Raw genomic sequence first — 25,878 nt, forward strand, 5'->3', positions numbered from 1 at the left:
GAGAACCCGGCAGTTGGAGGTTGCAGTGAGCCGAGATTGCACTATTGCACTCCAACCCTGGGCGACAGTGTAAGACTCTGTCTCAAAAAGAAAAAAACAAAAAACAAAAAAAGTGTTACTCCACTCCCCACCAGATACTCTTATTTTTGCCCCCTATGAGATCATGAATTCCTCCTGGGTGCACAACTCCCTAAAGTGCTCTGTGTTTTATTGCTTATAATTTCCCACATCCCATGATGCCCCTTGATAGAATTATTTTTTCTGTACTCACACAAATGGAAACAGAAGAGATGAAAAACCCTGGGGATGCAGCCTCGCAGGTCTCAAACTGCTAAGCACAACCTGCATATCTCTTGGCTGAGTTCCTTTCTTGGCTCAGAGTCAGATTTTGCATGACCTAGGAGGCTTAGGACCCAGGGGGCGCCTTTCAGCTGAAAAACAGCTCGCGCTGCAGCAAGCTAGCTGGGAAGCTCCCAGTTCTAAAGAGAGGCTGTTTACCAGAAGAGCATAACAAGGGCAGGTCTGACTGCAAGGCTGGGACCGGGAGGCAGAGCCGCCGCAAAGGGGGCCCCAGTTAAACACTGGTCGTTCAATCACCTGCAAGACGAAGGAGGCAAGGATGCTGTTGGCCTGGGTACAAGCATTCCTCGTCAGCAACATGCTCCTAGCAGAAGCCTACGGATCTGGAGGTGAGATTACAATCTTTCCTTTCCGCAGCAACTTCATGAAACAGAAGGGGTAAAGTCCCCCATACAGGGCCAGGATGACAGGAAACGAAGCGTTTAGCTGGTTTCTGTTGTCCTGTGAAAGCTTTTCCACCCCTCCTTTCCTTGTCAGGGGCTTGCAGCTCCATCTTTGCCATTAAGAACAAAGGCAAGAAGCCACTTTCTCTTTGCCTTTCCTTGCTCATGAGTGGATGGAGCTTGGGGGTTCATCTCCCCTACTCCCCAAGCCCTGTTCTTTCTAAGACCTTTGCGTGGTGTGGTCCTCCTTCCCCAGCCTCCTCCTGTGGTTCTCCTGCAGAGGGGAGTGGGAGCTTGGAGTCTCATCCAGTCAGCGATGAGGCCGGTTTCCTCTGTTTGAGGCTCTCTTGAATCTTTTGCCTGACGGAGTCAAGGCTCCTGGAGAATTCTCCTGGGAGAGAGTATTGCCTATTAAACGGGCAGTAGGTGGCCGTATCCGTGGAGGAAGAAACACCGGAGTTTATGTAACTGACCATTACAACACAGGGATAAATGTCACGTCTGGGCGCCCACCGTCCCAAAACTCCCATCTCCTCAAAGGGACCCTAAGCCAGGCCTCCTTCTCTCCATCTCCTCCTCCAAAGTGGTCACAAGTTCAAGAGTAACAACCCTTTACACTTCTGCAGCGCTTTCCGGGTTTCAAAAATAAATAAATAAAACCTAACAGTCTCTGAACGTTGACTAAGGGCCAGGCACAGGCTAGGGAGCTTCACAGGCGCTTTCTTTTCCGTCTCTTTCGGGCCGCACAGCAACCCTCTGAGGTGTGTGTAGGGTTGTGGGGAGGGGGCGGAGGGCGTGGGGTGTTGCCAGGAGAGGAGAGGGAGGCCCAGCAGGGCCCAGGGTCCCCTAGCCAGGCTGGGGCTCGGCCCGGGTGGTCCCAGCTCCCCTGCCCGCCACGCTGGGCGTCTTCCCTTCGCTGCCCGCTACTCTGTGTCCGGGGGCTTCTCTTCCTCACAGGTTGTTTCTGGGACAACGGCCACCTGTACAGGGAGGACCAGACCTCCCCCGCGCCGGGCCTCCTCTGCCTCAACTGGCTGGACGCGCAGAGCGGGCTGGCCTCGGCCCCCGTGTCCGGTAAGTGTCCTCCGGAGGATGGCGCCGGGGCTGGCGGGCGGCAGCCGCCGTCCAGGTCCCAGCCCCAGCACACATTTCCTTCTCTTCCCTCTTAGGCGCCGGGAATCACAGTTACTGCCGAAACCCGGACGAGGACCCGCGCGGGCCCTGGTGCTACGTCAGTGGCGAGGCTGGCGTCCCTGAGAAACGGCCTTGCGAGGACCTGAGATGTCCAGGTACCTACCCGGGACCCCGGGAATCCCCGCTCCTGGGGCTGACTGGGAGCGGCGGACAACCGCCGCGCACGTGCAGCCGCGCGATGCCGGCCGGCCCCGCTCCGCCTCCGCGCCGTCCGATTGGCCAGGGCTGTCTCCAGGCCACGGGGCTCAAAGCCCATTGGCCACCGCCGCCACTCCTATGAGCTCATCCGCGGCGAGCGCTTGTAAACAACTGCGCGGGGCGAGGCTAGGTCTTTGCGCGGGGCGAGGCTAGGTCTTTCCGCGGGGAGAGGCTAGGTCTTTCCGCCGTGCGCCCGGAGGAGTGGCTTTTGGACCTTCAGCGTTTGTTGACCGTTTGCTGAGGGTCTGCAGTGCGCTAGACCCACACTGCTCACAACCCCCGCTCCCCCACCTCCCCCGACACACATCGCGGGAAGAAGCCGTTTGGGAAGAAGCCGTCTGGGAAGAAGCCGTCTGGGGGATTTGAGCTTCAGAGAAGTTAAGCGATTGACCGAAGGCAGTGGCAGGGGACAGATTTGAATTCACATTTCTTAGATTCTAGAGCGCAGGCTTTTTGCTCCCAAAGCAGCAAGACAGTTTTCTAGGATTAAATGGGATAATGAAAGTAAAGCTTTTTTTTTTTTTTTTTTTGAGTCGGAGTCTCGTTCTGTCACCCAGGCTGGAGTGCAGTGGCGCGATTTCGGCTCACTGCAACTTCTGCCTCCGGCGTTGCAGTGATTCTCCTGCCTCAGCCTCCTGAGTAGCTGGGATAACAGGCGTGCACCACGACGTCCAGCTAATTTTTATATTTTTAGTAGAGACGGGGTTTCACCATGTTGGCCTGGCTGCTCTCAAAGTCCTGACCTCAGGTGATCCGCCCGCCGCCGGCCTGGCCTCTCAAAGTGTTGGGATTACAGGCGTGAGCCACTGCTCCCTGCACAAAGTGAAGCATCTCACCTAAGGGTTGGCACAGAGCATACGCTTAGATGTGAGCTGCTCAGAGGAAGCATGGGTTGTTTCCTGGAGTGGAGATGGGGGGAATCCCCTGCAGAAGACGGCAACCTAGAGGGGCCTTGAGAAATAGCAAGGATTTGTACAGGTAGAGACGTGGGATGCAGGAGAGAGGCCCTTCCCTACGGCCTTCCCCTTTCATTTGCGTTGTCCCCGAGATGGTTCAGTCCTCTCAGGCCTGATCTTGCTTCTAGGGAAGAGTTTGACTTTGGGTTGTGTGTGGGGGGACGTTCTTAGGTGACCCACCTACATGTCCCCTAACACTGGGACCAGGTTCAGCTGTGGAATTCACTCAGGGCAGTCCCTGATGAGAGCTGTTTCCCACCTCATCTCCAGAGACCACCTCCCAGGCCCTGCCAACCTCCACGACAGAAATCGAGGAAGCGTCTGAAGGGCCAGGTGTAGATGAGATGCAGGTGTTCGCTCCTGCCAACACCCTGCCCGCCCGGAGTGAGGCGGCCGCTGTGCAGCCAGTGATTGGGATCAGCCAGCGGGTGCGGATGAACTCCAAGGAGAAAAAGGATCTGGGAACTCTGGGTATGACGGTCCCCCACCCTTGCCCTTGTTGGGATTCATCAAGAGATGTCATTTGCTGATTGGGGTGTGGCTAATGGGACCTTGTGTCCTGTCCTTGGCAGGCTACGTGCTGGGCATTACCATGATGGTGATCATCATTGCCATCGGAGCTGGCATCATCTTGGGCTACTCCTACAAGAGGTCAGTAGCTTCTCTTCTGGGCCCTCTTGAGAGGAGGAGGGGAGGAAGGTACACAAAGTCAAATCAAACTTTGTGGCTTTCTTTCCCAAAAGGAAGCAAGATGTTGAAAATCAGCTCAAGATGTAGAGACTTGGTCCTAGTCTTTATCTGCTGACCTTGGACAAACCCTTTCCTTTGGTGCCTTTACACGTCACTTAAAAGCCTTGTGAGGTATCTTCTTGTTCCCCATTTTACAAACGAAGAAGCCTCTGTCAGAGACTTGCTCAAAGTCACACTGCCTGGGAGTGGCAGAACCTGGATTCAGACCCAGCTGTTTTGATAGCAAATTCCCTGCTGTCTGATCCAACATGCCTGGCATTGAAGCGAGTGGCACTGCAGAAATCAGGCTGGACACTGATTGCAGGGACCTTAAGACCGAATTCTTTCTGTGAGTTATAAAATTCTGCTACTAGAAAAGGTTTCCAGCCACTGTTTTTGCAGTTGGGGCTTACATTTCCTGAGCTATAAGCAGTGGGATCTCCTCTGCTAGGGAAGAAAAAAGTGAGATGCAGAACAGAAAGTCTGTTTGCCACTCTTCACCACATGTGAGAAAGCCAAAGAGGTGACCTATGAAACTCAAGGACATGACTTGTGGCTGGGGCAGCAGGAGAAGAATGCTTATTTGAAAGGTCCCACGAGATGCCCATCAGTGACTGGTGAATGATGGTAAGCCAGACTGGCATTTGTCTTTACATCACTGGCTGATTCTGGAAAATTAGTTGCTATTCTTGGGCAAAATCAGGGGATTTGACTTCTAGCCTTGGGTGTCTGTAATATTCTCCTCTATGGTCTGAGAAATCTTCCTGTGAGGAAAGTGACACAGTAGCCTGCATTTATTTCCTTCCTTCCTTCCTTCCGTCCGTCCGTCTCTTTTCTTTCCTTCTTTTCTTTGATTTTTTTTTTTTTTTCAGGGTCTTGCCCTATTGCCTAGGCTTGAGTGCAGTGGTGCGATCACGGCTCACTGCAGCCTCAACCTCCCAGGGCTCAAGTGATTAACCCCACCCACCCCCACCGAGTAGCTGGGACTACAGATATGTCCCACCATGCCTGGCTGATTTTTAAATTTTTTGTAGAGACAGGGTCTCACTATGTTGCGCAGGCTAGTCTCAAACTCCTGGGCTCAAGTGATCCTCCTACCTCAGCCTCCCAAAGTGTATAGGCATGAACCACCATACCTGGCATGCAGCCTGCATTTTCCAGTGGTGAGGGCCATGTCTGAGCCCACAGCCTCAGTGGATCACCCAGCAGGGCATCTTTAGAGGCCTTGTAGTCAACCTCCTCATTACAGATGAAAAAGGGGAAGTTTGGGTATAATAATAACAGCAGTAGCAAACATGTACCATATGCCAGACACTGCTTCAAGCACATGCTTTAACTCAATTCTCATAATCACCTTTATGAGGTAAATGTTATTATCTCCAGTTTACAGATGAGGAAACTGAGGCAAGAGGGGATTATATACTTTACCTGAGGTTACACACCTAGCATTTGGTGGAGAGAAGTCCTCTAACTAGCTATCTCTGTGACCCTGGGCAAATTGCTTCAATTTCCTACTCCACATCATTGTGTGAAGCTAAGGCTTGTGACTACTTAGCTCAGGGTGTGGCACATAGTAAGTGGTCAGTAAATGATAGCTATTTTTCTTTTCTGTGAAATGTGGCTGGGCGTGGTGGCTCATGCCTGTAATCCCAGCACTTTGGGAGGCTGAGGCGGGCGGATCATGAGGTCAGGAGTTCGAGACCAGCCTGGCCAACATAGTGAAACCCCGTCTCTACTAAAAATACAAAAAACTAGCTAGGCGTGGTGGCGGGCACCTGTAATCCCAGCTACTTGGGAGGCTGAGGCAGAAGAATTACTTGAACCTGGGAGGCGGAGGTTGCAGTGAGCTGAGATTGTGCCACTGCACTCCAGCCTGGGCGACAGAGCAAGACTCCATCTCAAAATAAATAAATAAATAAAAAATGTGGGTAATGGGCCAGGCGCAGTGGCTCACACCTGTAATCCTAGCACTTTGGGAGGCTGAGGCGGGTGGATCGCTTGAGCCCAAGAGTTCGAGAACAGCATGGGCAACATGGCAAAATCCTGTCTTTACAAAAAAATACAAAAATTAGCCAGGCATGGTGGTGGGCGCCTGTAGTCCTAGTTACTAAGGAGGCTGAGGTGGGAGGATCACCTGAGCCTGGGAGGTCAAGGCTGCGGGGTGAGCCATGATTGTGCCACTGCACTCCAGCCTGGGTGACAGAGTGAGATCCTGTCTCAAAAAAAAAAAAAAAAAAAAAAAAGTGGGTAATGGACTAGTGCTGTCTGATTTCTTGTGATGCAGGAAGCAGAGGTCCAGAGAGGGAAAGCATTGACTTGAGAGGACATCCTGACTCCCAGTCTGAGGTTGTTTCCCACAATGGGATGGTTGACATGGCAGGTCCAGGGACACCTGCTTATTCATTTCAGAGTTAGTGATGTTGTGGCCCTAGCCTTACAATTCATAAGCAGACCTAAGCCACACTGGCTGAGTTTAGTCCTTGAAAGATTTCCTTTTTCCCCAGTCACTCGACAGCATTTGGCTGTCCTGCAATCCTGTGACAGTTTCCAGGCCTTCCAGGTGCTTGAACTGACTAAACATTCTTAATTCTGAGCTCAGTTCTGGTGCCCAGTGGAAGTCTTTTTCTTCTAGATTTGTTCCTCTAGGCTGTCATGAGACTGCCCTAAGGCCTAAAATTTATTTTCCTATAAACTCAGGGCAGGGCACCCAGTCACCAGACTCCCTGTCACTAACGACCAGATCACTCCTTTCCTCAGCAGAACTGCTCTCAGAACAGACTGTACAACAGGAAACCACATGTGGGCTAAAAACAAGCTTGCAGCCTCCATTTCTTCCTAAAGTCAGAGAGCAGAGTGTCCTGAAAAGAGCTGTAGGGTTCAGGTGTCCTCTGAGCCTTGATATCTTGTCTGTTAAATGGGGATACATCCCCCCTTCACACCCACCCATCTAAGATTATTATAAGTATTAAATGTAAACAGAAACAATAGCACACCAATCAGGTAATAATCACAATAGCAGCGAACATTTATTTCATGCTTTCTTAATAAGTAAGGCCCTACTGTATTATCTTTTTTTCTTCCCTGATTATCTTTTTTTCTTTCTTTTTTTTTTTTTTTTTTTTTTGAGACAGAGTCTCGCTCTGTCGGCTCACTGCAACCTCCGCCTCCTGGGTTCAAATGATTTTCCTGGCTCAGCCTACCGACTAGCTGGGATTAGAGGCACCCGCCACCATGCCCTGCTAATTTTTGTATTTGTAGTGGAGATGGATTTCACCATGTTGGCCAGGCTGGTCTCGAACTTGTAACCTCAGGCAATCCACTCGCCTCGGCCTCCCAAGGTGCTGGGATTATAGGCATGAGCCACTGCAGCCAGCCTCCTGATTATCTTGACTAAGCCTCACAACCACACTAGGAGCACTGTTACATCATTTTACAGTGAGGAGCTGAGACCTAACAGAGTTAAGTACAATGGCCAGGCTACGCAGCTAGTAACGTATGTCTGAGGATTATCAGTATCTCCAACAAGTCCAGCAAGGCCCAGTAGCCTCATGTAAATTTGCTTTGAATCACAAAGGACAGTAGGAAAAATAGAAACTTAAAAAATAAGGCTGGGTTTAAAGTCAGAAGAAACAAGATCTAGTTCTGGAACTTTCACGTATTCTGGATGTTACACTGGACAAGTTATTTACCTTCTCTGGACTTCAATTTCTTCATCTGTACTGTAAGGGGGTTAGATATGATGATCCTCCCAACTCTGTTTCCTAAAAAGACAGTATTGCTGGTGGTAAGACTGGGTTCAAATTCCAGCTCTGCCATTTGCTTAAAGAGTGTAACTTCTCTGCATCTGCCTTCCTATCTATGAAACAGGTCAAAATAGATACCACATAGGTTGTGAGGATGAAATTGGACAGTATAGTTTAGGCATACAATTGGTGTTCCATAACCTGGGAGAGGAAGTTCGAGGCAGCATACAGTAGGGCCTTACTTATTTTATTATTATTATTATTATTTTTTGAGACGGAGTCTCGCTCTGTCACCCAGGCTGGAGTGCAGTGGCCGGATCTCAGCTCACTGCAAGCTCCGCCTCCCGGGTTCACGCCATTCTCCTGCCTCAGCCTCCCAAGTAGCTGGGACTACAGGCGCCCGCCACCTCGCCCGGCTAGTTTTTTTGTATTTAATAGAGACGGGGTTTCACCGTGTTTGCCAGGATGGTCTCGATCTCCTGACCTTGTGATCCGCCCATCTCGGCCTCCCAAAGTGCTGGGATTACAGGCTTGAGCCACTGCGCCCGGCCGGGCCTTACTTATTAAAGCAGGAAATAAATGTTGGCTGCTCTTATGATTATTACCTGTACCTGCCTTGGGAGCTTTTCCTGAGCAGCAGTGTGGCACAGCACTGCTTCTGACAGGGAAAATAGCAGCTCAGAGTAATAATTGAAGAAGACCCATGTAGTCTGAACGAGGTCTGTGGTGCTTCCATACTCTGGGAGAGGAAGTTGGAGGCAGGCAGCAGCTTCATCTACACCTGCTCTCTCTGGCCAGCTGAGCTCCCAGTCCCACCCTGGCCTTGGAGCAAGCAGTCAGGGTAGGTACTCTTAAGCTTTGAGCTCTGCCAAAGGCCATGAGGCTTGCCTAATGGGACGGAGCTTTTCCCTGGCTGGGAAGGGTGGGCAGGCACCAGGCTTCCTCTTAGGGGAGGATGGGCTGTAAATGGGGGTGGGTGGGAGCTCAGCCTGGCTAGTTCTTTGTCCTGGTAGTCTAGGCCACGAGGTTCAAACAGCCAGTCTGTGACTGAGGAGCTAAGTGTAGTGTCTGCACTAGCTTCAGGGGGAAGTCTTATTTAAAAAGGGGAGGGAAAAACTGTAGGTCAACACCACTCCACCCTCTTAGGAGAGGAGCTAAGTCAGTGAATAAGCCTTTTGTTCTTTCTTGGCTGCCACACAACACCCCGGCTAACCAGCCCCTACCCCAAGCAGTGAGAAGAGGCTAGGCTGCCTGATGGTCAGTGTAGCGGGCCTAGTGGCCTCTCAAAGGTCTCCCGAGGGAGCTGGGAGCAGTCACTGCACCTCCAGGACTCACAGGTACCATTAACAGCAGGCACATAGGATTGAGTGTGCTTCCGGGCTTGTAAATGGTAAGACTAATCCAGACTAGTCCCAGCATCTGCTTCCTTTACCCTTGACTGCTCTTCCAGCCCTGCTCTGCCCCATTAATACAAATTGATTTTTTTTTCCCTGAAGACTTGTATATGATGCAGCCTGGCCATTATCAGCAGCTCAGCTGGCCACAGGTAAAGGAGGTTGCTGAGGAAAGCAGGGTGCCAAAGTTAAACTCAAAAGCCTCAGTTTCTTCATCTATAAAAGGGGGATTAGGCTGGGTGCGGTGGCTCACGCCTATAATCCCAGCACTTTGGGAGGCGGAGGCGGGTGAATCACCTGAGATCAGGAGTTGGAGATCAGTCTGACCAACATGGAGAAGCCCCATCTCTACTAAAAATACAAAATAAGCTGGGCGTGGTGGTGCATGCCTGTATTTCCAGCTACTCGGGAGGCTGAGGCAGGAGAATCGCTTGAACCCGGGAGGCGGAGGTTGCGGTGAGCCGAGATCACGCCATTGCACTCCAGCCTGGGCAACAAGAGGGAAACTGTACCTCAAAAAGAAAAAAAAGGGGGATTATAGCTGGGCATGGTGGTTCATGCCTCAAGAGGCGGGAGGATCCCTTAAGGCCAGGAGTTTGAGATCAGTCCTGGCAACATGGCAGGACTGATCTACAAAAAAAAAAAAAAAAAAAAAAGACATCCAGCATGTGCATAGGTAGCTCTTTTCATCCTGGATGATGGGAAGGCCATTAGGCCATTTCCTAGCACCTTAGTACATACTTAGGAAATGTGAATTCCTGCCTTTCCCTCTTACTCCAGCCCCTTAGATTTTGAAATTCAAACCTCGGCAAAAGATACTTGTATATTCCATTTTTTTTGTAAATTGCCTTTTGGTCTTCCACAGGCTTAGGGACTCCCTTAATAAAATTAAACCCAGACCTTCCAGATTTCTCCCTACATGAGCAGCCTTGAAGAAACTGGCTTTTATTATGGAGGTGTTTCCTTCTACGTGGTAGCAGCTGTGCTGATGAACAGTGCTCAGGGCTAGTGAATCTCAGGATGTGAGTCAGGGAGGCTTTGATACAGACCACCCACCCACGAACACTGTCCCTTCATTTTCCCTCTGGGTGCTCTGGGAGTTTTTCTGCTGTGGCAATTGATGGTGTCCAGTACAGAAGCTAATGAGAAGGATAGGGCAGGAGCCTCAGGTTTGCATGTTCAGAAACCATCACCCAGGGTGATTCAGGAGGATGAGCTCACAGATTTGCTTCCTCTGACCTTACGGGGAGAAATAGGGAATCAGCATATCTCATGTGAAGAATTTTACAGAGTGTCAGGGGCCCTGGAGATTATCAAGTCCAACTCCTTTTTTCACAGATGATGAAATTAAGGCCCAGGGAAGAAGGGATTACTGGTGTCACATAAACAATACTTGATTTGGCTGGTCAGTAAGAGAATTTCCTCGGAAAATCAAATTAAGATAATGTTGCTTGATGGGTCACGTCATAATTCAGGGCAAATCATAATAACCTCTTAGGATTTTTTCTTTTTTTTTCTTTTTGAGACAGGGTCTCACTCTTGATGCTCAGGCTGGAGTGCAGTGGCGCCATCACAGCTCACTGCGTCCTCGATTTCCCAGGCTCAGGTGATTCTCCTGCCTCAGCCTCCCGACTAGCTGGGACTATAGGTGTGCGCCACCACAACTGGTTAATTTTTTATTTTTTGTAGAGCTGGAGTTTTGCCATTTTGCTCAGGTTGGTCTAGAACTCCTGGGCTCAAGCAATCCTCCCTCCTCAGCCTCCCAAAGTGTTGGGATTGCAGGTGTGAGCCACCATGCCTAGTCCCTTTATGAATTTTTATAGCAGTTTCACTATTTTCAAAGTGCTTTCACCTTCATTATCATATTTTGAGGCATATATTGTCTCCATTTCACACATGAAGAAACCAGAGAGGTTGTTTTGCCACGTATCACACAGCCAAGGCTGAGCTGGTACTAGAATACAAGTAAGGAGAACTGGACGGTTTAAAAACAGGTCTGAGATACCTTCCTCCTCTATCCTCTTCCCTCCCCCACTCCTTTTCCCCAATATTCTTCCCCAGTCTCTAGAAGTCATTCTATTGAACATCCTGATGGATGTGTAATCCATTTGATCTTAGCCATGCCCCTGAGATCTGAAGCAGGCCCCTGTGTTGTTTCAGTCATCCATCAACTGCTCCTGGGAAGAAGCTCTTTCCTCCAACAGCTGGACCCATGTCTAGTTGCTGGCTTTGGAGGATGCTATCTTGGGTCCTGAGTGCTGATTCTGGTGTGCAGTGTGTCAGGCACTCATCAAGCCCTCTAGTCAGCACTAGGGGTGGCCTGGTCCAGTGGGAAGGACCCTACCTGTGCAGACAGAAGACTGGGTTTGAGTCCCTGCTCCACCATTTTTTGTGGGGTGAATTTGGTCAGGTCAGAACTTCTCTGAGCATCAGCCAGAGACATGGATTTGAGCCCACCACATCCTTGGAGAGCGTTCTTAACATCTCTAGGCCATTTCTTTCTCTATAAAATGAATAAGCCCTAATTCTTAGGGTTGAGCTGAGAATGATGTGGGATTAGGTGTATTAAGTCCCTAGCATGGAATGAGCACTCCATGAGTAAAATGGAGTTATACCGTGGTTTGACCGGGTCAGTGAGCACCATGAAAATTCAGAGGTATGTGAAAACTCTGAGAGGTCTGATGACATTGTTTCATTGTTTCCCATTGACCCAAGCAGCCCTCAGTCCTTTTTGCCCCCTGCATGGGTTAGGGATGGTCCATTTCCAGCCTGGGCTCACACCTTCTGAGACTTAAGGATAAGAAGGCTGTCTCACAGCAGGATGATCAGGCCAGTTTTCTGGACAACTTTATAGGTTAGGTCCAAAGTTCAGATAGTTCTCAGGGTCTCTGGGAGCCCTGGGCTGAAAGAACAAAACTGTGTCTTGCTTTAAGAGTCTCTGTCTGGCCAGGTGCAGTGACTTATGCCTGTAATCCCAATACTTTGGGAGGCAGGAGGCTGGCTTGACCCCAGTAGTTTGAGACCAGCCTGTGCAACATGTTGAGACCCTGTCTCAATAAAAAAAAAAAAAAAAAAAAAAGTCTCTGTCCTCTACTTTGTCACTGAGCCCTGGTGAAGCTGTAGGAAGTCCATACTGCTGTCACCCTGTTTTACAGATGGAGAACCTAAGACCAGAGGTGCAGGAGCTTCTTACTGAGTTAAACGCAGTCTTGCAGAATGGATATCCTAGTATCCTGGACCTGAGTTTGAGTCCTGGCTCAGCCACTGATTTGTTGTGACGATGGCAAGCTGCTGCTACTGCTGAACCTCAGGGATGCCATCTAATGAGCAAAACTATGCAGGAGGCATAGCCTGAATTTTTTTTTTTTTTTTCCTGCCAGGGGGAAGGATTTGAAAGAACAGCATGATCAGAAAATGTGTGAGAGGGAGATGCAGCGAATCACTCTGCCCTTGTCTGCCTTCACCAACCCTACCTGTGAGATTGTGGATGAGAAGACTGTCGTGGTCCACACCAGCCAGACTCCAGTTGACCCTCAGGAGGGCAGCACTCCTCTTATGGGCCAGGCCGGGACTCCTGGGGCCTGAGTCCCCTCAGTGGGCAGGAGCCCATGCAGACACTGGTGCAGGACAGCCCACCCTCCTACAGCTGGGAGGATCTACCACTTTGTGTTCTGGTTAAAACCCTACCATTCCCCCTCCTTTTTTGGTGAATCCTAATGTGACAGAAGCAGATGGCACTGTGGGCTGAGGGTAAGGCTGGGCAGGGTCCTAACAGTGCTCCTTCTCCATCCCTTGGAGCAGATTTTGTCTGTGGATGGAGACAGTGGCAGCCCACAGTGATGCTGCTGCTAAGGGCTTCCAAACATTGCCTGCACCCCTGGAGCTGAACCAGGGATAGATGGGGAACTCCCCCAGGCTCCTCTGTGCTTTACTAAGATGGCCTCAGTCTCCATCATGGGCTTGAGTGGCATACACTGTTATTCATGGTTAAGGTAAAGCAGGTCAAGGGATGGGATCGAAAAAATATGTTTAGTTTTTAAAATATTTGGGATGGAACTCCCTACTGACCTCTGAGAACCAGAAGTGAGTCTGTACAGAAGTCAGAAATTTTGGGTTGAGAGTGAGATCTAGGTTGTGGCTGCTGGTATGCTCCAGCTTGCTAGCAATGATGTGCCTTGACAACTATGGGCCAGGCCTGGGCCCAGGGACTCTTCCTGTTTCACAAGGAAAGGAAGGGAAGAATTGCACTGAGCATTCCACTTAGGAAGAGGATAGGGAAGGATCTGCTCCGCCTTTGGCCACAGGAGCAGCTTTGGCCACAGGAGCAGAGGCAGACCTGGGATGCCTGTTCCTCTTCAGGGATGGATAGTGACCTGTCTTCATTTTGCACAGGTAAGAGAGTGGTTAGCTAACCTATGGGAATTATACTATGGGGCCTTATGAGCTGCTTCTAAGAGGTTAACCTGGAAACTAAGCTCAGAGGCAAGATAATAAAGCACTTTAGGGCTTGCTCCTGAGGTGGGCCTGATTTAGCAGGTGGTCCTGTGGGCCTCCAGGCCAGCACCTTCCTGTAGGGCAGTGGGGCTAGGGTCACAGCCCCTAACTTATAAAACAATCAAAGAATCATTAGAAAGGGTTCATTAAACCTTTTGGACACAGGGCCTCAGAGAGGAAAAAGCGACTTGCCCAAGGTCATAAGCAAGCTACTGGCATGGCGAGAGCCCAGCTTCCTGACTGACTGCAACATTTCTCCACTGCACTGTGGTAGCAGCTCAGCAGGGCCTCTAAGCCCTGATGTCACACTCGAAGGCCTGGCAGCCCCTGGCCATAGAGCTTCCTTTTCAGAGCCCTTCCACTGCCCAATGTGGAGATAGGGGTTAGTGGGGCTTTCTATGGAGCCATCTGCTTTGGGGACCTAGACCTCAGGGGGTCTCTTCGTGTTAGTGATGCTGGAGAAGAGAATATTACTGGTTTCTACTTTTCTATAAAGGCATTTCTCTATATACATGTTTTATATACCTCATTCTGACACCTGCATTTAGTGTGGGAAATTGCTCTGCATTTGACTTAATAAAACAAAAAAAAAAAGACTCCACATTGCCAAATTTTTGAGAGGTAATAGGAGCATTCCCTATAAGTTGAGAAGCTTTGTGTTACCTTGTTAACACCTGTGTGGCAAGCTCTGGGCCTTTTCTTCATTCGTCCTGGCCCTGTTACTAGAAGGTGACAACTGCAGCCTGTGTCCAGAATTTTTTTTTTTTTTTTTGAGATGGAGTTTGGCCCTTGTTGCTCAGGCTGGAGTGCAATGGCGCGATCTCAGCTCACTGCAACCTCCGCCTCCTGGGTTCAAGCGACTGTCCTGCCTCAGCCTCTGGAGTAGCTGGGATTACAGGTATGTGCCACCATACCCGGCTACTTTTTGTATTTTTAGTAGAGACGGGATTTCACCATGTTGGTCAGGCTGTTCTCATTTGATCTCAGGTGATCCACCAGCTGAGGCCTCCCAAAGTGCTGAGATTACAGGCTTGAGCCACCGTGCCCAGCTTCTGTGTCCAGATTATTATCATCAGGAGTCTTTCAGGTTAAAGCTGCAGGAAGGACAGGTGTGCAGGCCTCCCAATAAGGTGGCTGGTCATTGCAAATCCTCTCCCCTTCAGCATTGTTTCCAAGGTGGAGGTAGCTAAAATGAATATCTAGACAGCCTTTGCCAAAGTCTGGAACACAGCAGGGGTTGAGGGGTGGGTGACGGGGATGGTGCTGCAGCAGCCAAAGGGGGAATAACCGCAGAGGAGGAAGGGTCACTGGGCTGCCTGCAGCAGCCCTGGGCTGAGGAAGTTCCCTGCAAGGTGACTACTATGGCTACAGAAGGAAAGATACCAACAGGTGTGTCTCCTGGACTTTTACCAAGGGATTTCAGCCACAGGTTCTCAGCCTCAGGAATACCCAGATGAACTCTGTCCATGCCCAGCCATTGCTCTGTGGTTCTGCCAGCAATGTGTACTCCAGATCATTAGTTTTTTTTTTGGGAACCAGATTCTGTCCTTAAGTTGGATTCTTCAAACTTTGAGAGTGCCTGGGAGAAATCACCTTTGGGTTTACAGATTTATATTGTGCCCAAGGCCCCACTAACCAGATAGCATTGTCCTTCCCAGTGGTCACTCCACAACATCCCCCATATGCGGAAGCAACAAGAAACAGGTCTCCTCTCAAGCACTTGTAGGGAAACACAAGGGGTGGGGTGACTTGCATTCATTTCTTCCCATGACAAAGGTGGCACCTAGCACTGAGGAAAGCAAGCCAGGATACCCAGGCTATAGAAGTATTCATATAAAGAGGATGAAAGGGTAGGGCCCCTAAGGAATGACTCAGCTGGCATGTGAGACCCAAGCCAGGAGAAGGTCATAGTCACACTTGCTGCAAGGAAGGGGCTGCCTCAGGTGGGATGTACATATTCTCTAGAGCAGATGGGTGTCTACTTGAGGGTTTTAGACTTGGGTGCATGAAAACTCTCTATGGGGAGTTTGTGTGGGCTAGGCCAGAAGGTGGCTAGCAGACCCTCTACATTTACGTCCCTGAGCCAGACATGTTTTCACTTTCCATATTGCCAGGTATGTTAACTGCTTTAACTGCTTAATTTATTTAGTTTGATCAATGGTCCCGTTCAGGCCCACCACTCCTACACTTGCTGGGGACAGCCGGGAAACAACCAGCCACACAATGCTGAACTGTGCTGCTGCTGGGAGTTCAGGGCTCAGCCCTACAGCAAGCTTGCAAACTTCACACGGAAGTACAGTCTATATATCAAGTAAACTCTGACCAGAGATGACATCTGGTCCCACAACTCATCAGGTCTATGTGCAATATTTCACATACCACCCGATAGATATAACAAGAAGATAATATTAACAGCAACCACTCCTTTATCAATTCCCCCTGCTCCAATACAACCACCACACATTGCATTAATACACCAAACCCTTTCCCAATTTATTAAATATGGTGCAAGCTCACAGACACTTAGAAGAGGCAAATCTAGTTGTGATGAAGAGTTCCTAGAGCTCTGGGAGCCAAGATGGAGGTTTTCTAGTACCTGCAGATGTGGCTCAGGAGGATGCTGCCCAGGAGCTCATGAGCTGGGAGAGCAAACATGGGAGGTAGAAGTCAGATGGCCCAGCTCAGGGAGCTGTCTCTCTCAGCATCTCAGCTTTGGGACTCTGCCACCACCTCTTCCCAGCCCAAGCTGCTGCCTAAACCAGGCATGCTTAAGGGTGAGCAATGGTTGCCATGAGGCCAAGACCAAGAGATTGCTGAGACTCCCACTCCCCTCCCTCAGACTCTAGGCCTGTGACAAGCCACTATCCTCCAGAACCCATCTAGCTTTAGGCAAAATGTCTTAGGCATCTGACTAAGGAGCCCACCAGAGTATGAGTAACAAAAGCCAAGATTTGAGCTTTCTAGAGGGCAGGGCCTCTTTCTAGTCCCCTAGCCTCTTCCTGTGCTTGTGACTGTTGCAGACAGAAAGGATGTTGCCTGTTAAGTTCTCAGCCAGTTTCCAGTAGTAAGTTGAAAACATGAGGTGGAGGCTTCCCCTCACATTGATGTGGGCCCGGGGCTGGTTAGAGCCAGTGAGCAGGTAAACAGAAGTCAGCCCTTTCTCTAACTCCTGGCCTGTTCTACCACATATTAAGGGACTCTTCAAAACCTACTCCCTCAACCTTGCTCCAGGAAGGGCAGGATCTGGAGTGGAAAGGGGGCGCATCACTGTCTTTTTCACACCCTTTGACTGCCTTCTGGCCACCAGTCTTTCTTTCGTCCACACGCTTGAAGTCCTCCTGCACCCAGCTGGACTAGTGACTTCAGAGTTCACAGGCAGGTTCACCCTGGGATCCTGCCCAGCAGGTCCAGGTCACGCTGATTAGTGTAAGGGACAGCCTCCCACAGTCCACTGCCAGGGAGTTCCTGGGTGGATCTGAGTAACAGATTCCTCCCGGCCCAAAGGCCAGGCTTTTTTTTTTCTTCTTCACAGCTTTCAGGCAAGTATTGGATTTACAGATAGTAACCAGGCCCCAGAACCTGTGGAGATACATTTCCCTGGTGCTGCGCTCACTTGCCTCCTGGGGAGGTAGTAGGAATGGCTTGTTCTGCTTCTAAACAGGCCGCCAATCCACAGGAAGCCCGGACGGCCCTGCTCACAGCAGGGATGGGGCGCAGAGGGGCAATGCTGGCTGTAGAACACCCCCCTGCAGGGGGCTGGGCCAGGGCTAGGGAGGTGAGTCCCGGGTCAGGCCGTACTGCATGCTCACAGTGTGGTCCAACTCCTCCAGCTCTGCAGGCAGTGGGATGCCCAGCTCCCCCAGGTATAGGGAGAGGGCCTCAAAGGAGTCCTCCAGTTTTGAGAATGCTGGTCTAGAAGGAAAAGAGGTAAATTAGAGGCAGGTGGAATATGAGCAGGGCCATGGGGTGGGTGGCAGGAATCTAGGCTCAGCTACTTCCTGGTTGTATGACCTCAGGTAAACTCCTTCATCTAGTAGTGCCTCTGTGAGAAATGGACATAATGTTACTGCTACCTCATATATCTGCTATAAAGTTTAGATAACACTATGAGAAGGCTGGCCTAGCTGGAGTTAGTACTTAAAAACAATAGGAGAAAAGGTCCCTCCCATGTCTTAGAGAAAATGCAGTCATCAAAGGTGGAACTGGAAACATCAGGCTCCTAGTGCCATGGAAATGGCTTGGCTGCCCCGGAAGCCTAAGACAGCTCAGGCTTACTCTTCCTCCTCCATGTTTATGCTTAAATGTCATGTCACCTCAGTGAGGCCTGCTCTGACTACCATATTTAAAATTGCAACTTGTACCCTAAACAATCCTCTTTACTTGGCTTGACTCTTTTTCCATAGCATTTGCCACATTCTAATATTCAATATAGTTTATTGTATCTACTGTATGATACAGTAGATACCATGCTACAATCTATGTTCTATGAGGATAGGCACCTTTATTTTGTTCACTGCTGTAACCCACGTGCTTAGAACAGTCCCTAGCACACAGTAGGCATTCAATACTATATATATATATTTTTAAAATAAATTAAAGATATTTAGAATGACTGACAAGAGGTATTAGAAAACAAATACTGTGTAGCTTCACAGTTTCTCCTCAAGCTCTTACACTGGTGTTACTGAAGGATTGCGGTCCTTGGCCTATAAAAGAACAAGGTATAGATTCTCCCACCAGAAAATTTCAACTCTAATGTGGACTGCTGAAAATAATTTTTAAATAAAGATTATGTGCCAACTGGTTATCCTGGGAGGGTGGAGTTGGGGGTGAGGAGAATGTTGAGAGGTATATTGGTTAAGGGCGATTATAGAAGACATATTTCCTACGCTATAAACTTCGGTAATGTTTGAACTTGTTTTTAAAAGAAACACGATTTTTGATGGCAGGAAAAAAACCCCACAAAAGATTCTTTTTTTTTTTTTTTTTGAGACAGAGTTTCACTCTTGTTGCCCAGGCTGGAATGCTATGGCATGATATTGGCTCACTGCAACCTCCACCCCTGGGTTCGAGCAATTCTTCTGCCTCAGCTTCCTCAGCAGGCTGGGATTACAGGTGCCTGCCACCATGCCCGGCTGATTTTTGTATTTCTAGTAGAGATGGGGTTTCACCATGTTGGCCAGGCTGGTCTCAAACTCCAGACCTCAGGTGATCCATCAGCCTCGGCCTCCCAAAGTGCTGGGATTACAGGCATGAGCCACTGCTCTCAGCCAGATTCTAGTTTTTTAACCACAAACTTGAAAAAACCTAGGGTAACTTTGGTAATAATGAAATGATCACCTGAGAAGAATAAAGGTAATTTTGAAAATACTTCTTTAAAGGAGAAATTAGCAAAATGCATAAAACTGCTCACTGTAGTTAATACCTATTGTAAAGAGAAACTGGAAAAACCTGAACATCTACATTACAATATGTTCAGGCAGTCTCTCACTAGAATTTCATGTTGTCGATGAAAATGATAAACAGGAAGACTGCATAGTAACAAGGGAAATGCAGGACAAAATACAGAACTATTTACTATAGAAAAAAGTATATGTGTAGATACGGACAGGGGAATATCGAAAGATGAATACACTTACCGTATTCAGTGGGTTTGGGTGAATTTCCTTCTTTTAAACTTTCTTTTCTTTCTTTTTTTTTTTTTTTTTTTTTTTTGAGACGGAGTCTCGCTCTGTTGCCCAGGCAGTGGCAGGATCTCGGCTCACTGCAAGCTCCGCCTCCCGGGTTCACGCCATTCTCCTGCCTCAGCCTCCTGAGTGGCTGGGACTACAGGCGCCCACCACCTCGCCCGGCTAGTTTTTTGTATTTTTTTTTTTTTTTTAGTAGAGACAGGGTTTCACCGTGTTAGCCAGGATGGTCTCGATCTCCTGACCTCGTGATCCGCCCACCTCGGCCTCCCAGTGCTGGGATTATAGGCTTGAGCCATCACAAGCCAAGCCTTCTTTTTGTGTTTGTCGCTTGCTGAGTGCAGTGGCGGGATCTCGGTTCACTGCAACCTCCACCTCCGGTTCATGCATTTCTCCTGCCTTAGCCTTGAGTGGATCTCAGGGCACCCGCCACCATGCCCGGGCTAATTTTTTTTGTATTTTTAGTGAGAGACGCAGGGTTTCACTCATGTTAGCCAGGGATGGTCTCATCTCCTGACCTCATGATCTGCCTTCCGCCTCAGCCTCCCAAAGTGCTGGGATTACAGGCATGAGCCACACCGCGACCCGCCATAAACTTTCTTTTTTGAGACGGAGTCTTGCTCTTGTCGCCTAGGGCTGGGAGTGCAGTGGCCGGATCTCAGCTCTCACGTAAGCCCCGGCCCGGTTCACGCATTCTCCTGCCTCAGCCTCCCAAGTAGCTGGGAGTACAGGCACCCCACTGCTTGGCTAATTTTTTGTATTTTTAGTAGAGATGGGGTTTCTACCATGTTAGCCAGGATGGTCCCGATCTCCTGACCTCGTGATCCGCCCGTCTCGGCCTCCCAAAGTGCTGGGATTACAGGCTTGAGCCACCGCGCCCAGCCCATAAACTTTCTTTTAATGGCTGTGTGTCTGTGTCCTATTCAGCTTACTTGCTGCTATGACTTTACCTCTCTCTTCTCCAACCTGTATATATGAGTTGTCAGATGGCTAACGGGTTGACAGGCACATTCTTGACCTGAAGGCTTCTCTCACCCCTGTGCTTACGAAGCACTCAGGTCTTAGACTGAGGCAAACATCCCAGGACCCTGCGATCTGGGAGAAAGAGGCAGGATACCAACCTGCTCTCAGGCTCCAGTCTGCAGCAGATGGCGGCCAGGGGGAAGAAGGCTGGGGGACAATCTGTGGGAACAAACTTCTCCCAGAAAAGCTTCACGTTGAGGCCAAAGTCCAGTGTTCGGGGAAGGCAGTCAGGATCTGCATACACCTGCCCAATGATCTGTAGGGTAAGAAGACAGCTGTTTACGAAGGACTACAGAGGTCACAGATACATGGCAAGGGAAAGGGATGCTGGGATGTGGACAGGAAGGATGGGCAGAAGAGGAGGTGGTAAAACAGGTTAGAGAACTCTCCTCAATCCCCAATCATCTCTCCAAATCTTATAATCCAGATCTGGATCCACTGAGAGTTGGGTTACTGAAGAGGACTGAGAAGGTGCTTCACTGCAGAAGCCAAGTGTTCCAAATTGGCATCTGGAAGCTAGCAACTTCCACTCATCCCACGCTGCCTTGTCTGCGTCTCCTTGTGGCTGTGTGTCTGCCAGAGTGAAGGCTCTCTGAGGTGCTGGATCTGATTCATGTCTGAAACCCTTTAGCACCAACCTAGTGCTCTGTACACAGGTGTTCAATTAATATTAAAGAAAACAATTTTTTAAAAAAAAATCTTCCTTCACGGCCAGGTGCAGTGGCTCACGCCTGTAATTCCAGCACTTTGGGAGGCTGAGGTGGGTGGATCACCTAAGGTCAGGCGTTTGAGACCAGCCTGGCCAACATGGCGAAACCCTGTCTCTACTAAAAATACAAAAATTAGCCGGGCGTGGTGGCGCGCATCTGTAGTCCCAGCTACTTGGGAGGCTGAGGCAGGAGAATCACTTGAACCCGGGAGGCGGAGGTTGCAGTGAGCCAAGATCGCACCTCTGCACTCCAGTCTGGGCGACAGAGTGAGATTCCGTCTCAAAAACAAAAAACAAAGAAATTTTCCTTCATTATCCTAACCATTCTTGTCTCTCCTCTCCTCTACCCATCACAACTTTCTAGGAATTACAGTAAGGCTTTGAATGTGTGTGTGTTTGAGTCTTTGAGATATGCTGAGATAAGCTGTCACCTGACTAAACTCCTAAAGGTAGGAATCTTTCCACGATTCCTCACTCTGTCCACGTGGTACCTAGCACAGGGCTGGCACTTCCTAGAGTGGCTACTTCTACTTGAAGGGAACTGAGAAGGGCTACATTTGGCCCAAGAGTTAGCTAGACAGCCACATGAACAGTCTCTTGCCCTTCCTTCTGGAATTCTGAGTCTCACCTACCCCTTATTGACCATGTGTAAGCCACTGCCCTCTTCTGAGCCTCAGTTTCCTCAACTGAAAAAAAAAAAAAAAAAAAAACACCTGGCCGGGCGCAGTAGCTCACGCCTGTAATTCCAGCCCTTTGAGAGGCCGAGGCGGGTGGATCACCTGAGGTCTGGAGTTAAGACCAGCCTGGCCAACATGGTGAAACCCTGTCTCTACTAAAAATACAAAAATTAGCCAGGCATGGTGGTGTGTGCCTGTAGTCCCAGCTACTTGGGAGGCTGAGGCAGGAGAATCACTTGAACCCAGAAGGCGGAGTTTGCAGTGAGCCCAGATTGTGCCACTGCACTCCAGCCTGGGCAACAAAGCGAGACTCCATCTAAAACAAAAAAACCCTGCCAGGCCTCCTCTTAGGACCAATGAAACACGAATGTGGCAAAGATGTGCAGATGCGTTATAAACCATAAAACCCTACACCCATGTTGATTTTAGTCAAGCTAGTCATCCCTAGAAGGAGAAGCCCCAGTTCTGAGGGAAGGCAGAGCTGCTAGGCCTGCTGCCTCAGGCATGGCCTTGGTGCCAGAGCTCACCTCACAGAGAACGATCCCAAAGGAGAAGATATCCACCGTCTCATCATAGCTCTTTCCTTGGGGAACACAGGAGAGCACGCTGTTAAGTTTACATCCCTTACCTGCTCTGCACTGGGTCTAGGGTCAATCTAAGCCACAGCTAAGAACCAGGGCTAGAACAGGTTCTGCAGGGACACCCCACAGGCTGTCCTGCACAGACATCACCTGAAAATAGTCTTTCCTCAGCCCTAGGTGACCTGCCTTGGAGAGCCCTTATAACATAACACTGCCTAGGATGAAACTGCATGTTAAAGTGGAAAAGAACCAGACTAGGATTCATCCAGGCTCTGCCATTAGCCAGCTGTGTGCTCCTAGGCAATTCACCGAATTTCTCTGGGCCTCAGACTCCAAAATGGATTATATTCAGACCATTTCTGAGGTCTCACAACCCTAATTTCAAGAATGCCAACCAGCATCTCTGGTTGGTTTGAGCATTATCCACCAGAGGGCACCATTCTTCAGTTCTCACCACGGAGAGAGACTGCTAAAGCTGGGACAATAGCCTGAACTCTCAGCAATCCCTGAGGCACAAATGCCAGAGTCAGACCTCACCTTATCCCTGAGGATGGGACACTGATTAGTTCCCAGCCCCCTAAGCTCAGGGAGCTAATTCGTGAGGCCCCTCCTGGCAAGGGAAAAATATCCTCAGCTCTGGGTATCTGGTCCTACACTTCACAGGCCTCCCCTGGAGTTCCTAAGGCTCTGATGCAAGGGCGGCATCTGTCCTCCCTCTGCAGGTGTCCCCTCCAGGGCTTCAGGACTCACCATTCAGCATCTCAGGGGCCATCCAGTAGGGGTTTCCCACCACCGTGTAGCGCTTCTTGCGGTCGTTCTTGCGCAAGGTGCGTTTCTTGGTGGTGGCCTTTTCCATGGGGGGCCTTTTCCTCTCTTCCACTATGAGCCGTGACAGCCCAAAGTCTGCCACCACCACAGTCTTGTCCTGGTAGAATAAAAGCAAGGTGGGGACTTCGTGGGGATGTTCTCAAACCTGGCCCTGGGGAGGAGGTATAGGCAAGAGAAGCCACTGAGAAGGGGAGAAAAGGTGTACAGCAAGGGAGAATCAGAGCAGAAAGCTCTATCAAATAGACACACTAAGGCCGGGTGCGGTGGCTTACGCCAGTAATCCCAGAACTTTGGGAGGCCAAGGCGGGTGAATCACCTGAGGTCAGTTGTTTAAGACCAGCCACAACCTGGGAAAACCCTGCCCCCAGTAAAATACAAAAAAAAAAAGGTCAAGGCCGTGGCTCCGCTTCTCCTGTAATCCCAGCACTGGGGAGGCCGTGAGACGCGGATCAGGTCAGGATCCAGACCAGCCTGGCTAACACGGGAACCTCGGCTCTACTAAAAAATACACAAAAACTAGGGCTGGGCTAGGTGTGGCACTCAGAAACCCCAGCCACACGGGAGGCTGAGCAGGAGAACATGGAACCTGGGAGGCGGAGGCTTGCAGTGAGCTGAGATCCCGCCACCGCACTCCAGCCTGGGCTTACAGAGCAAGACTCCATCTCAAAAAAAAAAAAAAAAAAAAAAAAATTAGCTGGGCATGGTGGACGTACTGTAGTTCCCAGCCGCTTGGGAGGCTGAAGCAGAAGAATCACTAGAACCCAGGAGGTGGAGGTTACAGTAAGCCAAGATCGCGCCACTGAACTCCAGCCTGGGAAACAGAATGAGACTCCATCTAAAAAACAAAACAAAACAGAAAAACGCAATTGTTTCTGAGGGTCTGGTATTTGAGCACAGCAGATTCCTAGCCCACAGTGGGGTTCATGGCAGAGCCACTAGAGCCCTGGAGGTGAGGTTCAGGGACTTGGAGAGTGGAACTCAGAGGTGGGACAGGGGGTTGCTTTTGTTTTTCCCCGTCCAGCCTTATTCCTAAAAGGATTTCAGGCAGTGGCTAGAACCAGGATAAGACAGAAAAAGGCGAGGAGGAGGCAGTAGGTGGGGAGACTTGGGGGAGACAAGCTCTTTGAATGGCTACAGGGCAGTCATGTGGGAAAGGAATGAAGATTGCGTGGTGTGGGTCTAGAGGGCAGAGCCAGGGCCAGCTGGTAGACACCCAGGAAGTCAGATAGCAAGTCAATAAGACAAATAACATTGTAACCACCACAGCTGAGGCGCAGTGGGAGGAATGCTGGTCTCAAACTGGTCCCTGAAAATTTACTAGCTCAGTGGCCTCAGGCTGAGGCTTAAAGTGCCACCACTGTAAAACGGGGTCAGCAATAAGCTGCTTTACAAGACTAGTATGGGGCAAAAGCAGGTAAAACAACAGGGCTCTACATATAGTCAACAAACTTCTGAATGATTTCAAAGGTTGCTAATGAGAGAAGGTAAAATTATGTCTGTGTGTCTCTGGGAGCTCCCAGAAGACAGAGAAGGGCATTGGAAGAAGCAGGATAGGAGCTCCTAGGCAACACCTCTGCCCTCTAGCCAGAGGGGACAAGTCAGCCTCCTTTGTGACAAGGAAGCCAGGAAGGATAGGACCCTGGAGGCCAGGCCCGGAGCAGTGGGACATACCAACTTGATGAGGCAGTTGTGAGAGTTCAGATCCCGGTGGATGATACACATAGAGTGCAAATAGGCCTGGAACAGAAGCATGAGCTGAGGCTAAAGGACTGGCAAATCAACTAGACCCTGATTCTGGAATTGGGGGCCACAGATGCTCTCCTACCAGGCCATGCCCACCCAGCTTCAGAACCCAACCTGGACAACAGGGCCAGGGCCTCCTGTGGCCACTCCCTTGTTCCAACACTAACAGGAAGCCTGGGCTTCCTCTGCTTCTCTGCTGCCATCTCCTGTCCATCCTTTGGTTCACCAATCACTAGCACAGTGACTGGCCAAAGCCCTCACTGCTCTCTCCTTGTCCACAACTTCACAGAACCCTTGACGTTGCAGCAGTCCCTCCACCTCTACCCACTTTACCCAGATCCAGGCTGCTCCCTCCTCCCCACTCTCCCGATCTCTGGCTTGAGCCACTTTGAATCCTTCCTGCGTGCAACAGAGAAGTGACTTCTTGCTCCAGCTAGCTCTGTCTTTCAGACATTGACTTCCCCTACGACTCCACTTTCCCCAACTGTCTAAACTTTAAGCTCTCCCCCTTCCTACCAAAATGTTTGTAAACAAATTTGTTTGTTATGTCCCCTCTCCAGGCCTCCACCACTGGTTCTTGTCACTCTCAGGAGCAACTTCTTTTCTCCTTCCCTTCCCTTGCAAATATAGAAGGAGCCACTCCCTGCTCTCCAGCCCCATGCAATACTGCTTTCATCCCTTAGGCTCCTGGAGCTGCTCACACACCCAGGGAGCTCTTCCTGAATCACTACAGCTCATGACCTGCCTGCTTGCCTGTCTGAGGAAGTGCTCCTCAAAGACTGTCTACACCTTTCTTATGCTACCTGCTCCTGAGACTCTTGTGTGTCTGTTTTTTTCTTCCAGCCTTTTCAATGTCAGCCCTGCTCAAAGCCATCTCCTTTTCACAAGCTAAGACACCCCCACCAGCCACATGGATGCCTCTTCTGTCCCACAGCTCCAACTGCTCCTTCTCTGCAGATTAGGTGACTAGCAGCCTCTCCCTAAGCTCTAGTCTCATGGAGCCAGTTTCCTGCCCAGATGATGCTGATAGGTTCTGCTAGCACAGAACAGTAGGCATCAATGTAGCTCTTCCCAAACCGGTTCCTCAACCATCAGTGCCATCCCCCATGCCCCAAAACGTCTGATAAGTGACACCTCAAGCCACTCTTAACTCCTCCTCCTCCTCCTGTTCCCTCACTG

The 25,878-nt window shown here is 49.9% G+C and overlaps 2 protein-coding genes across 10 annotated transcripts in view; one reads left to right on the top strand and one right to left on the bottom strand.

Moving 5' to 3' along the window:
• Positions 1-273: 273 nt before the first annotated feature.
• On the top strand, positions 274-14,047 carry PIK3IP1 (phosphoinositide-3-kinase interacting protein 1). Of its 3 annotated transcripts, XR_652772.4 has the most exons (7): positions 274-689; positions 1,701-1,817; positions 1,913-2,032; positions 3,362-3,562; positions 3,664-3,742; positions 3,835-4,447; positions 12,338-12,453. XR_652772.4 is itself a non-coding variant. In XM_003905449.4 (6 exons), the coding sequence occupies exons 1-6, from the start codon at positions 620-622 to the stop codon at positions 12,540-12,542; spliced, it is 792 nt and encodes a 263-aa protein (XP_003905498.1). In that variant the 5' UTR covers positions 274-619; the 3' UTR covers positions 12,543-14,047. The 3 variants fall into 3 exon arrangements, 2 of the variants coding, with proteins under 2 accessions (XP_003905498.1, XP_009215400.1); XM_003905449.4 differs by lacking the exon at positions 3,835-4,447 and having other exon boundaries at positions 12,338-14,047; XM_009217136.3 differs by lacking the exons at positions 3,664-3,742; positions 3,835-4,447 and having other exon boundaries at positions 12,338-14,047.
• A 1,523-nt stretch (positions 14,048-15,570) lies between these two features.
• Positions 15,571-25,878, bottom strand: part of LIMK2 (LIM domain kinase 2) — a 68,496-nt gene continuing 58,188 nt past the window's right edge. For 6 of the 7 annotated variants that reach the window (XM_021921471.2, XM_003905448.3, XM_009217135.2 and 3 more), the window contains 5 exons: positions 24,628-24,693; positions 22,879-23,053; positions 22,075-22,130; positions 20,260-20,417; positions 15,571-17,363 (listed from right to left, as the gene is read on the bottom strand). In XM_021921471.2, coding sequence (XP_021777163.1) covers positions 17,219-17,363; positions 20,260-20,417; positions 22,075-22,130; positions 22,879-23,053; positions 24,628-24,693 — 600 coding nt within the window. In that variant the 3' untranslated portion in view covers positions 15,571-17,218. The remainder of the gene's footprint in view (positions 17,364-20,259; positions 20,418-22,074; positions 22,131-22,878; positions 23,054-24,627; positions 24,694-25,878) is intronic. The other variant, XM_031656365.1, reaches the window with a different exon arrangement.

The sequence above is a fragment of the Papio anubis genome, chromosome 16, assembly GCF_008728515.1.
Source record: "Papio anubis isolate 15944 chromosome 16, Panubis1.0, whole genome shotgun sequence".
Classification (NCBI taxonomy): domain Eukaryota; kingdom Metazoa; phylum Chordata; class Mammalia; order Primates; family Cercopithecidae; genus Papio; species Papio anubis.

Coding starts and splice junctions, on each gene's coding strand:
- PIK3IP1 (XM_003905449.4), top strand. CDS start 620: ATGCTGTTGGCCTGGGTACAAGCATTCCTCGTCAGCAACATGCTCCTA. Junction 690..1,700: donor AGAAGCCTACGGATCTGGAG/GTGAGATTACAA, acceptor TCTTCCTCACAG/GTTGTTTCTGGGACAACGGC. Junction 3,743..12,337: donor TTGGGCTACTCCTACAAGAG/GTCAGTAGCTTC, acceptor TTTTCCTGCCAG/GGGGAAGGATTTGAAAGAAC.